This window comes from Brassica napus, chromosome C9 (assembly GCF_020379485.1).
Source record: "Brassica napus cultivar Da-Ae chromosome C9, Da-Ae, whole genome shotgun sequence".
Classification (NCBI taxonomy): Eukaryota; Viridiplantae; Streptophyta; class Magnoliopsida; order Brassicales; family Brassicaceae; genus Brassica; species Brassica napus.
The window spans coordinates 20,968,890-20,980,103 of NC_063452.1; the positions used below are offsets into that span (position 1 = coordinate 20,968,890).

General features: G+C 33.9%; 3 protein-coding genes across 4 annotated transcripts; 2 read left to right on the forward strand and 1 right to left on the reverse strand.

Moving 5' to 3' along the window:
• Positions 1–661: 661 nt before the first annotated feature.
• On the forward strand, positions 662–3,134 carry LOC106379832 (mitochondrial amidoxime reducing component 2). Its single transcript, XM_013819697.3, has 9 exons — positions 662–1,027; positions 1,414–1,532; positions 1,624–1,773; positions 1,848–2,024; positions 2,115–2,203; positions 2,281–2,345; positions 2,435–2,537; positions 2,622–2,735; positions 2,816–3,134. Exons 2-9 carry the CDS (start codon positions 1,436–1,438, stop codon positions 2,948–2,950), a joined length of 930 nt encoding a protein of 309 aa, XP_013675151.1. The 5' UTR covers positions 662–1,027; positions 1,414–1,435; the 3' UTR covers positions 2,951–3,134.
• Positions 3,135–7,117: 3,983 nt separating this feature from the next.
• On the forward strand, positions 7,118–9,042 carry LOC106382114 (mitochondrial amidoxime reducing component 2). The gene is made up of 8 exons (XM_013822078.3): positions 7,118–7,410; positions 7,575–7,724; positions 7,808–7,984; positions 8,083–8,171; positions 8,246–8,310; positions 8,381–8,483; positions 8,567–8,677; positions 8,759–9,042. The coding sequence occupies exons 1-8, from the start codon at positions 7,314–7,316 to the stop codon at positions 8,891–8,893; spliced, it is 927 nt and encodes a 308-aa protein (XP_013677532.1). The 5' UTR covers positions 7,118–7,313; the 3' UTR covers positions 8,894–9,042.
• LOC106382115 (haloacid dehalogenase-like hydrolase domain-containing protein 3) lies at positions 8,962–10,532 on the reverse strand. 2 transcript variants are annotated; one of them, XM_013822079.3, is made up of 4 exons: positions 10,276–10,532; positions 9,790–10,074; positions 9,507–9,713; positions 8,962–9,427 (listed from the first exon to the last, which is right to left on the reverse strand). In XM_013822079.3, the coding sequence occupies exons 2-4, from the start codon at positions 10,042–10,044 to the stop codon at positions 9,131–9,133; spliced, it is 759 nt and encodes a 252-aa protein (XP_013677533.1). In that variant the 5' UTR covers positions 10,045–10,074; positions 10,276–10,532; the 3' UTR covers positions 8,962–9,130. The 2 variants fall into 2 exon arrangements, with proteins under 2 accessions (XP_013677533.1, XP_048623522.1); XM_048767565.1 differs by having other exon boundaries at positions 10,213–10,285.
• Between the last annotated feature and the right edge of the window lie 682 nt (positions 10,533–11,214).

The window sequence follows — 11,214 nt, forward strand, 5'->3', positions numbered from 1 at the left end:
CCCTAATTGAAATTAAACGTTTGGGCCATTTTGTTATCATGAAAAATTAGGTAATAATTTAACAATATAGATCGTTGAACGTTGAACATGAAGCAAAGCCCATTTTTTTTATTCGACCTTTATGATATTGATTAGATCATGCATAAGACATCGTCAATGAGAATATTGTTGTCTATAAATGTTTTGCTATCAATAACATTTTGTAAACTTATCATCAATTGTTTGTTTTGTAATGAGTTAGCTAATTTATAAACAACTGGTTATAGGGTTCGTCGGTTTGGATTCAAAAAATATAAATAGTTATGATCTTGGGCCAGATAGATATAATAGGCCCAAAACAATATTATCTTATACGAAACCAAACCCGTGTCGAATTTATGGTGTAGAGAAGTTAATGTATAATAGAGAAGTTAATGTATAAAACGACTGTGCAGAGACCAGTGGTATTTTATTGTAATTTTTAAAGAAAACTTAGGGTCAAGATTAATTTGTACTCATGTTTTAATAATTTAGATTTACAGCTTTTAAATCATCAATCATGCTTTATCTTATTTTTTTAAAGCTACAGCCAAAAAATGAAAAAAATGGCTGTAAAAATCTTATTTTCTAAAGCCCCATTTTTTTGGTTGTAGGAAATATATTGTTGTAACAATCATTTTTAAAGCTATATTACTTACAGTTGAATCAAAAAATCCTACAACTTAAATTCTAGAGTAAAGTTTCTACTGTCTAACTAATCACCCTCAATGGCTTGTAATATTTTAAAATTGATCTTGGTCTTTGTTAATCACATGCATACTCAGAGATGTCTCATGATTAGGTTGGTGATAGTAAAATACTTTTAAGAATTTTATAATAGATGATGGCTCAGCCATATATGTAGCGACCTCCTCTCCAAGTTTCTAGTCTTCCTCTCCAAGTCTCAAGTAGAGTATAAAAGGAGCCTTGAGTCTCATTCCGGAACACACAACATACAAATTTCTCCTCCTCACGGATTCTGATTGTATCTCTCCCACATTTATTATTGGTATGAGTTCTTAAACTCTGTTTTGTATCAATATCAGTTATAACAGTCTTGACATACTTTAAAATATCATTGGTTTACATTTTACAATGAAACTGCTATCCTGGGATGAGACAAAGTTGAAAGCTATATGCTTCCTTTCTGACTAAAATGTCAATGGCTTTTTATCTGTTATTACTCTGCTTTTCTTCAGTTGTTAGCATACCATATAATATTTGTAGATAGCATTTATTTTTCTGGTTTTTTAATTTGTGAAAGCGCAACGTTCATTGAATGTGTTAGTCCAGAAACGAATTGTTTATTATAGTTGGTGGTGCAACTGTAATCGCATATTGCAAAGAGACGTACAACTCTTGAACACACTCAACTAAACTACAAGATTCGTCTAGTTTTCAGCATTGTGTCAGAGAAATGGAGGAGCAAGCTCTGAAGATTAAATCTATTTTCATTTATCCGATCAAATCTTGCCGTGGAATCTCTGTCTCTCAGGCAACTGTAACTCAAACTGGTAAGTCATGAACATCTCTTTCTTCTTGTTTGTTTTTATTCCTGAGAAAAAAACGTTTGTGTTTTAATTTTGTGGAAACTGATATGTATAGGATTTCAATGGGACCGGTATTGGCTAGTTGTGAACTACAAAGGAAGAGCATACACTCAAAAAGTTGAGCCTAAGCTTGCTCTTATTGAATCTGAGCTGCCTAAGGAAGCTTTCTTGGAAGACTGGAAGCCAACAAAGAATTCGTTTTTGGGTGAATATTCTGTTAAAATAGTACACACAGTTTTGTATGAATTGAGACTCAAATCTTGACTATTCATTTTGCAGTTGTAAGAGCTCCTGGAATGAGACCCTTAAAGATACCATTGACTAAACCAAGCTCGGTGGCAGAAGGTGTGTCCATGTGGGAATGGACTGGCTCTGCCTTTGATGAAGGAGAAGAAGCTGCTAAATGGTTTTCTGATTATCTTGGAAAACAAAGCCGTCTGGTTCGGTTTAATAATGGTTTTCATTCTACTTGTGATCTTTTTACAAGCATAAAGTTTTTGATGCATAGAGTTTGCTAAACTTTTTTTTTTTTTTTAAATGATACAGAAACTGAAACTAGACCTTCACCTCCTGAGTATGCAGCTGGTTACTCTACCACATTTGCTAATACATTTCCGTTCATGGTTTCCTCACAGGTGAGCACCCATCCACATTCAAATATCTCTAAGCTATAATATGGCATTGATCATCCTCTTTTGTTATTTGTTCTTAGGCTTCTTTGGACAAGCTGAATACAATTCTTACAGAACCGGTGCCTATTAACCGTTTTCGACCCAAGTAAAAACCATTATTCATCTAAGTTCTTGTTAATATATTCAATGGTGCAACTTTCCTTCATAATCTTGATTTTCTTGGTTCTCTTGTAGCATTCTTGTGGATAATTGTGATCCCTTTGGTGAAGATCTTTGGGATGAAATTAAGATAAATGATCTGGTCCTCCAAGGAGTTAGGCTATGTAGTCGCTGCAAGGTGAATATGATGTGGAAACGTTAAATACTCTCAGAGTCTCAGATTCTTTAACTTGAAAGGTTCTTAACTGTTTCTTTCTTTCAGTTGCCAACTGTGAATCAAGAAACCGGAGTTCCAGATGCAGCTGAACCAATTGAAACTCTGATGAAATTCAGATCAGACAAAGTCTTAATGCCACACAAGAAACCGCATGGAAAGGTAATAGATATTTGAAACGTATAAAAGATTTCAAGTATTCTTGATGTACCTGGTGTGGATGTTAAACCGGTTTGTGACAGGTTTTCTTTGGGAAGGATATGGTTTGGAATTGGAACATAACCAACAACCAAGGCAAAGGCAACAAGACAATCAAAGTTGGTGATTCCATCTCTGTCCTAAGGATGATCTCTTCCGTATCTGAAGCAGCTGTTTAAACTCAAAGCGAATATATAAACATTTTGCTTCTTCTGTTGTGATGTTATCTCTAAATAAATTAAAGAAAGATGCTTTGTTCTTGCTGATGTAACTTACAAACTTCACTTGTTCTGAGTTTCACCTTGTTGAAAGTGTAATTTCATTGGCTTGAATAGCCTCAGTTGATCTTAACCTTTTAAAACCTGAGTACTTGATTTATATCTTGCTTAGGGAGGGTCTCTCTTTAACATTTAAAGTTATTAGACTCCAAAAGTTGTTGAACAGAAACCAAATCAGAAAGCACAAATAATTTTTGCTTCTCTTTAGTCTTTAGCATCATGTGTATTAAATTTATCAAGCAACGAAGCATTGTCGGAACATGATCTTAGAGCATAATGTCTTTTTAACTTTAAAAACATCCTGAATTGGTTTTGTTGAGAAATCAATCTAAATCCCGCACCAAAAGTTAAACAATAATCTTTTAACTCTGAATAGTATGAGACTTTTTTGAGAATGACTTCAAAACAAATTCATGTTGGTTTTGTTTTTTGGACCCAAATTAATATCCTACTACTTTTGGGATAAAATAGACAATCGGTAGAGTTAGAGTTGGACATAATCCAGTCGAAAGTCTTGGCAGCTGTTTATCTTTCATCTCTATCATCTGATTCATTTGTATGATCTATCCAGATGATCCATTCAGATTTTTGTGACTGTTTATTTGTTCATCCAAATAGCTCATCTAGATGAATCATCTAAATGGATTTTATATTTGTTTCTTTATTTTCATTTAGTTAATTTTCATCCAAATGAGTTTAGTAAAAATATTACCAAAATACCCTTGTCTTAATTTAATTATATGTTAAAATTTTACTACAATAATAACTTCTAATAAACAAAAAAAATTGATAAACATGTATTTGATAAAAAAAACTTTAGAATTTCAAACTAAAAAGAGTATTAATAATAAACCGACGGTAACTTCGGTTTTGGTGGAAAACGAGATTTTTCGGTTTTGACGGGAAAACAAGATTTTTTTTCGGTTTTGGCGGGAAAATACAATTTTCGGTTTTGGCGAGAAAACACGTTTTGTGGTTTTGGTGGGAAAACGCGCTTTTGCGGTTTTGGCAGAAAAATGTATTTTTGCGGGTTTGGCGGGAAAACGAGATTTTCGGTTCTGGCGGAAAACACGTTTTTGCGGTTGGTTTTGGCGTGAAAACCCGTTTTGTAGTTTTGGCATGAAAATATGTTTCAGCAGGAAAATACGTTTTTTGCGGTTTTTGCGGTTTTTGCGGGAAAATACGTTTTGGCGAGAAACACGTTTTCGGTTTTTGCGGAAATATGCGTTTTGGCGGGAAAACACGTTTTGCGGTTTTCACTAGAATGCGTTTTGCAGTTTTGGCGGGAAATGCATTTTGATGAGAAAAAGCATTTTTCGGTTTTGGCGGAAAAACACGTTTTGTGGTTTTGGCGGAAAAACGTGTTTTTGTGTTTTGGCGGAAAAATGCGTTTTGGGGTTTTGGCGTGAAAACACATTTTTTGTGATTTTGGCATGAAGACACCTTTTTGCGATTTTTAACGGAAAAACACGCTTTTGCAATTTTGGCAGGAAAACACGTTTTTGCAATTTTGTCCGGAAATGCGTTTTTAGGATTTTGGCGTGGAAAATTCGTTTTTAGGGTTTTAGCGTGAAAAATTCGTTTTTAGGTTTTAGCGGAAAGATGCGTTTTTGTGGTTTTGTCAATTTTCGTTTATGACAAAATAATATTATGTTATGTTTGTAATTTGTGAATTACATGAGAGGCATAATAGACATTATACCATATTGAATGAACCATCTCCATCCAAATGGTCTAAATTGGTTCAGTTGAATGAACTTTAAAATTAAGCCTAAATTTCCGAAAGTCATCCAGATGCATAAACGAACAAAGCTCTCATCTCCATCTAGATGGCTCATCGGGATGGAAAAACGAACAAGCCCTTAAATGTTCAATAATCTTGTGAGTAAGAATATCAGAGACTTTTGCCGGAAGCTGTCCTTAATTGTGGTTACAAAAATTAGGTGCATCAAAATTCATAATGGTGATATAAGGATTAAGTGAGTAATTTTTAATGGTGTAACATCCCTTATATATTAATTAAGAATCATTAAAAAACTGTAACCTATAATTTGTATTAATTACAAAAAAGACTCGCTGATGTGTCAATGCAGCATAAAAATCGATTTAATAATTTGTAAGTCCAAAATTAGTTCTCTAGGAAACGTTATACATATCTAAAATATAATGTTCTCCACTAATTTTAAATCGATGCATTGTATAACCGAATGGTATACTTATAATTTAAACGATCCATCTTCTAACTTCTATCACTTCAAACCGAAATCATTGGTTGAAACGTTTCTATTTTACACCTGCCAGAAAAACATTAAGAATGCTCATTTAGAATTCTCATCTGTTCAATATATATTACAAAAATTAACTCACATTTGATATTGCATCGCATAGTCAACCTGACCGGCCCCTTCTACCAATCAACTCTAGACGGTGCATCACGTATGATATTCCAGATAGTCTTTGCATTCAACTTTGCTTAAATATATAATCCTTTTGTTTCCAAAAGGAAGCGTCTTCTCCACTCACGTTCCATTGCTCATTGCATTATTACCACATTCTCTATCACATCACGTCAGTTGGGTTATTTAGGATCGACACTTACTAGAGTTTTCAATTTGTAAATTTGGATCATCATCTCCGAAATCAGTTCCTTAGGATTTGTTGATACGCAAGTATATTTGTATTTATTAGCCAGTGTCAAATCAAGTAAGTTAATATTTCGGTGTGCAAACTAAGAAATTGTGACTGACAAGGCAAATATGATAATAATGATGTAATTATATGTATCACCAATCTAGATCTGTGTTATGTGAGTGAAAGTTTTTTTTCTGGACATCAAACGACCATTCTATTACTCAAACTTGAAGTAGCCTGGGTAACCAGACCGGAATAGAACAGCCAATAAAATTTACTATTGTGAGTGAAAGTTTACTAACTTGATTCATACAACTATCATATACAATATTTTTTGTTAATATTCTCTTACACTAAACCATAAAAGACCATTTTAATAACTGTGCTGCTAATTTTTTTTGTTAAATACATATATTCTACAATATCGGTTGCAAACAAAAAATTAATTTCATCTTATTTGGACCTTAAGTATAATAATAATTGTGCTCTAAATTTTATGTTGTGTTAATGTGATCTATAAACCAATCATACTTCAAATTATAAGCCTAACCAAATTAGTAGTTATCTTTTTAATATTTTAATTTTCATCTTATGTTCAAAAAATGTAAAAATCTGATATTCTGAAAATTAGTGTAACTTCAAAATCGAAAAATCTATAAATATTATTCACTGATAAGTTAATAAATAAAATATCCAAATGTATCAGACCCATCATAAATTTTAAGTTTTGATCCACAATTCCAATTAAAATTGTTCTCGGTCCAACATATAGATGATTATATAAACAATCCAAAACTGTATACATATATACAAAAAATTGTTTATATATAAATCTTAACTTTGTCAATACCATATGTTTTATATTTTAACTATATAACTCACCCTGCGCTTTGCTCAAGTCTTATCCTAGTAGTTTAAATAAAGAGTTTCGCTGGTGAGTATGGTGGTATAAGAAGTGTATCAAATTTGAAAACCGTGTTAGAGATTGGAAATTAAACTAAAGTTTTGTGTGGTATTTGGTTTTCATGAAAATGATATTTTGAAATCAATTAAAATTTCATATTAGTAATTTAGACAAACAATATCTAATATACAAGGAATGTCTAATTTTGATTAATACGATGCATTTTTCAAAAAAGCCTAAAAACAAATTCATACAAATATTATCTTTTCAGTCTAAAATGGATAATATCTTATAAGTTGGTGAGATAGATTTGGGTATGAACTCTTATCTTGCAAGTCTAAAGTGGATAATATCTTACAAGTTGGAGAGATAGAATTGGATATGGACTTGAAGAAAGCCCAGCAACTTTGCTATACTGAGAGAAAGTTTTTTTTTTTTTTTTGAACAACACTGAGAGAAAGTTTAAAGCTACTTTGCTTCCTCTTTCCTCTTGACTAATGTCACATTTTAGATTTGGATCCCATATAGATATTTACTTATTTGGGGGTGTCAAAGTGATAGCATTCATTGGATGGGGCTGGTCCAGTAAAGTAAAGAAAAAAGATTTTAATATGATGGTGATGTGTAACGGATGTCTAACCACAATTTAAAGAGTTGTAGAATTCTTGGAACACTCAAAAAGAAAACTACAAGATTCCTGAGTGTACTTTAGCACTTTTGAGAGAGAAAATGGAGGGTCAAGCTCTGAAGATTCAATCTTTAATCATTTTTCCGATCAAATCTTGCCGTGGAATCTCTGTCCCTCAGGCAACCGTAACTCAGACTGGTAAATCTGAGATATTTTTTTTTTTTAATTGGAGTGAAAGTGAGAAAAGAGATTACATGCATCATGCATGCAATGATAAAATATATATTTTTTACTATGAAGTTGTCTTTGTTAATGGATCTAAATCTATTGGATACTTTTGACATGTATTGTGGAAACTGAAGGATTTGAATGGGACCGGTATTGGTTAGTTGTGAACCATAAAGGGAGAGCATGCACTCAAAACGTTGAGCCAAAGCTTGCTCTTGTTGAAGCAGAGCTGCCCAAGGAAGCCTTCTTTGAAGATTGGGAGCCAACAAAGAACTCCTTTTTCGGTAAATCTGTCATTGGTTTAAAAATTGACAAAAGTTTTGTCATAACTGAGAGTTACAGTGTGTTTGTTTATTTGATCTTGTAGTGGTGAGAGCTCCTGGTATGAGTCTGTTAAAAATTCCATTGACTACACCAAGCTGGGTGGCAGAAGGTGTGTCAATGTGGGAATGGTCTGGGTCTGCGTTTGATGAAGGAGAAGAAGCTGCTAAATGGTTTTCAGATTATCTCGGAAAACAAAGCCGTCTGGTCCGGTTTAACAAAGGTTTTAGCCTTTTCTTGTTCTTGTGATCTTTGTTATAAGCAAAAGATTTTGATGCACTGATAGTTAATCAATTTTTTTTTTAATTAATTTTGATATAGAAACCGAATGTAGAGCTACACCTCCTCAGTATGCAGTAGGTTACTCTACAACATTTTCAAACACATTTCCGTTTCTGGTTTCATCTCAGGTGAGCTAATATCGATAATTCCAATATACATAAAATTAGAATATGCATTTTGATATTTTACCTTTTGTTCTTAGGCTTCTTTGGACCATCTGAATACACTTCTGCCAGAACCAGTGCCTATGAACCGTTTTAGAGCCAAGTAAACTATTATTTCTCTTGAATCCTTTTTAATATCTTCATAATCTTGATTTTCTTGTTTCTCTTTGTAGCATTGTTGTGGAGAATGGTGATCCTTTCGATGAAGATCTTTGGGATGAGATCAAGATAAACGACTTAGTCTTCAAAGGAGTTAGGCTATGTTACCGCTGCAAGGTGAATAATGTGATATATGAACAAGTAAACTACACTTTGATTCTTTAATTTGAAGAATGTTTCTAACTGTTTTTCTCTTTCAGATAACAACTATGGATCAAGACACCGGGGTTCCTTCGACTGAACCAATCCAAACTCTTAGGAAATTCAGATCAGACACACTCCTAATGCCAGACAAGAAATCTCAGAGAAAGGTCAGTTATTTGAGACCTCTAATAAAAGGATTTCAAGCTCTTCTTGATGCAGCAAATGATATCGGTTTTGGTTTATGACAGGTTTTCTTTGGTAAGGAGATGGTTTGGAATTGGAACATATACAACAGGCAAGGCAAAGGCAAGAAGACAATCAAAGTTGGTGATTCCATCTCTATCCTAAGTAAGATCTCTTCCATAACTGAAGCAGCTACTTAAAAGTCATAAAATATAAACATATGTTGTGTTGAGTGATAATCATCTGAAAATAAAGTAGAGAGAGATACTTTCTTAATCATGTAAACTATTATAAACTTCACCTTGTTGGAAGTATTATTTGGTTTGAATAGTTTTAATTGTTTCTTGCCTTTGAAACTCTTTTTACTCATTACAAGAAGAAGAAAGAGCCAAAATGTGCAATACTACAATACATTAGATTCCTTAGAGGTCTCTTGATTAACATTTCAACTTATCAGACTCCAAGAGCTGTTGAACAGCAACTAAATTAGGAAGCACAACAGCTCCAGCTTCTCTCCAGTCTTTAGCAGCTTCTGTCTCAAACCTATCAAGCAACAAAGCATGCATCCCAATACTCTTCGCCGAGACATAATCTTTACGCATACTGTCTCCAATATGCAGAACCTGTTCAGGCGCAATGTTGTTCCCCGCTCTCTCTAACGCCAACTTGTATATCCTCGGATCTGGCTTCTCTATCCCTTCCATACCAGAGAACACACCAAAGTCCCACTCTCCCTAAATACCAGATCAACCAAAACATGAGTCAACTTTTGAAACACAATGAGTTCTGTTCATTAGCGAGACTATTCAGTACCTTGTTCAAACCCAAGGCAGGTAAAATAACTTCTTGATATCGATACTCCGCATTGCTAACAAGTCCAACAATCAGCCCTTTCTCCCGTGCCCATCTCAAGAAAGGTCGAGAATCTTGAAACACAGAGTAAGGTGCAGCAGAACCAAACGTCGAATAGATTCTTCTAAACACTTTCTCAAACGTTTCCTCATCATAGTCATACCCTGCCTAATCATAACCAAACCCCTTAACCTCAAAGTAACCAACACACATAAGGAGATTAAAGAATCAAATTCAAATATACCTTGACGAATGAATCTCTCACGCAGGTTTTCCACCAAGCAATGTTTGGCATTTTGGAGAAACCGAAACAAGGATACTTTTGAGCCATGTCTGTATAAGCAATTTTGAAACCTTCATGGACTCGTGTATAATCAGGACAAGGCAAGCCAACGGCTTTAGCAGCCATACAATAGTAATCACCAAGCTCTCCTTTGTATGCAATGAGTGTACCAGTTACATCTACTGTGATACACCGTAGCTTCGACAAAAGCGACATCGTTTTGGGGAAGATTCTTTTAACACAAAGCTGCACAATAAACCACCAAAGATGATCACTTTGCTAACATACAGATGCGAAATGAAGATCCTTTTTGGCTAATTAATAACACAGAGCAAATAAATGATCAATCTAATATCATTAGTAGAATCTTATCATGGTACGGACATAAAGACGAAGGCTTTATACAAAAAAGCACGAAACTTTCGTAGAGAGAGAGGTTTGAGGTACCCAGAAGCTGAGAATCGAGAAGTGTTTCACATGGAAGACATTGGTTTCTTCTTCAATTGGGTTGTTATCTACTGGAAATGAGATCAGGAAGAAGGGTCTGTCTTTGTTTTATACACACGAGGTTTAATCTATTACAAGAACAATAAATAAAGTTGAATCTATACGTGTTTACGTGTGATTGCGCACACAGACAAAATCGACAAAGCTAATTGGATTTTAAACCACAATTAATATTCTTTTGGTGCGAGATAAGATTTCTTGATAAGTCGGATTATATATTTATAGACTTTAAAAGGTTTATTGATTGCTTATTTTGAGGGCGAGTTCGAGGATGTTTTCGTAATTTATCTGGAGAGAAATTAATCCATTGGATTGGCGTGATAGTGGCCTGCTGTATTGTTTAAACCCGAAACCGGTTTTACGTTTTCGATATTTTATCTGCCCATTCATTTACTCTTTTTTTTTTTGGTAAAATCATTTACATTTTCTATTATTAAATGAATTTAACTGTACTTTTATTATTAAAGACCTAATTGATGAGAAACAATCTGCAGTATTAGCTCTTGATCCACCATAAGTTGTTGGAACATATATGTAAAAGAAGGGAAGGCATCTTTATTGGTAAGAAAAAGGTTAACGACCTATTTCCACACCAGCACTATCGTATAGTAACAGATCCATACAAACTTTACACCTAGTCTCAATTCCACACAATTTAAGTATGTAAACCTATTTCTCCCCAAACCGAAAGTTCAAAACCCAAGTCCCCCTGAAGTTTGAAGAAAAACTAATACCGACAAATCCTGGTTTAAAGTAGGTTTAGTATTTTTTGTTTTAAAACTAAACCAATGACTAACCTAATTAAACCCAACATGACCCGATTACGATCTAATTAGAGAATTAAACCGGATTAACCCAAAATTAAAATCCCAAGCCCTA

Excerpts from the sequence above, each read along its gene's own strand:
- LOC106379832 (XM_013819697.3), top strand. The coding sequence starts at position 1,436 with ATGGAGGAGCAAGCTCTGAAGATTAAATCTATTTTCATTTATCCGATC. Across the intron at positions 2,025-2,114 it reads TCTGGTTCGGTTTAATAATG|AAACTGAAACTAGACCTTCA; the intron begins GTTTTCATTCTA and ends TAAATGATACAG. Across the intron at positions 2,736-2,815 it reads ACAAGAAACCGCATGGAAAG|GTTTTCTTTGGGAAGGATAT; the intron begins GTAATAGATATT and ends GGTTTGTGACAG.
- LOC106382114 (XM_013822078.3), top strand. The coding sequence starts at position 7,314 with ATGGAGGGTCAAGCTCTGAAGATTCAATCTTTAATCATTTTTCCGATC. Across the intron at positions 7,411-7,574 it reads GGCAACCGTAACTCAGACTG|GATTTGAATGGGACCGGTAT; the intron begins GTAAATCTGAGA and ends TGGAAACTGAAG. Across the intron at positions 8,172-8,245 it reads CGTTTCTGGTTTCATCTCAG|GCTTCTTTGGACCATCTGAA; the intron begins GTGAGCTAATAT and ends TTTTGTTCTTAG.
- LOC106382115 (XM_013822079.3), bottom strand. The coding sequence starts at position 10,044 with ATGTCGCTTTTGTCGAAGCTACGGTGTATCACAGTAGATGTAACTGGT. Across the intron at positions 9,714-9,789 it reads TGAGAGATTCATTCGTCAAG|GCAGGGTATGACTATGATGA; the intron begins GTATATTTGAAT and ends GGTTATGATTAG. Across the intron at positions 9,428-9,506 it reads CTGCCTTGGGTTTGAACAAG|GGAGAGTGGGACTTTGGTGT; the intron begins GTACTGAATAGT and ends TCTGGTATTTAG.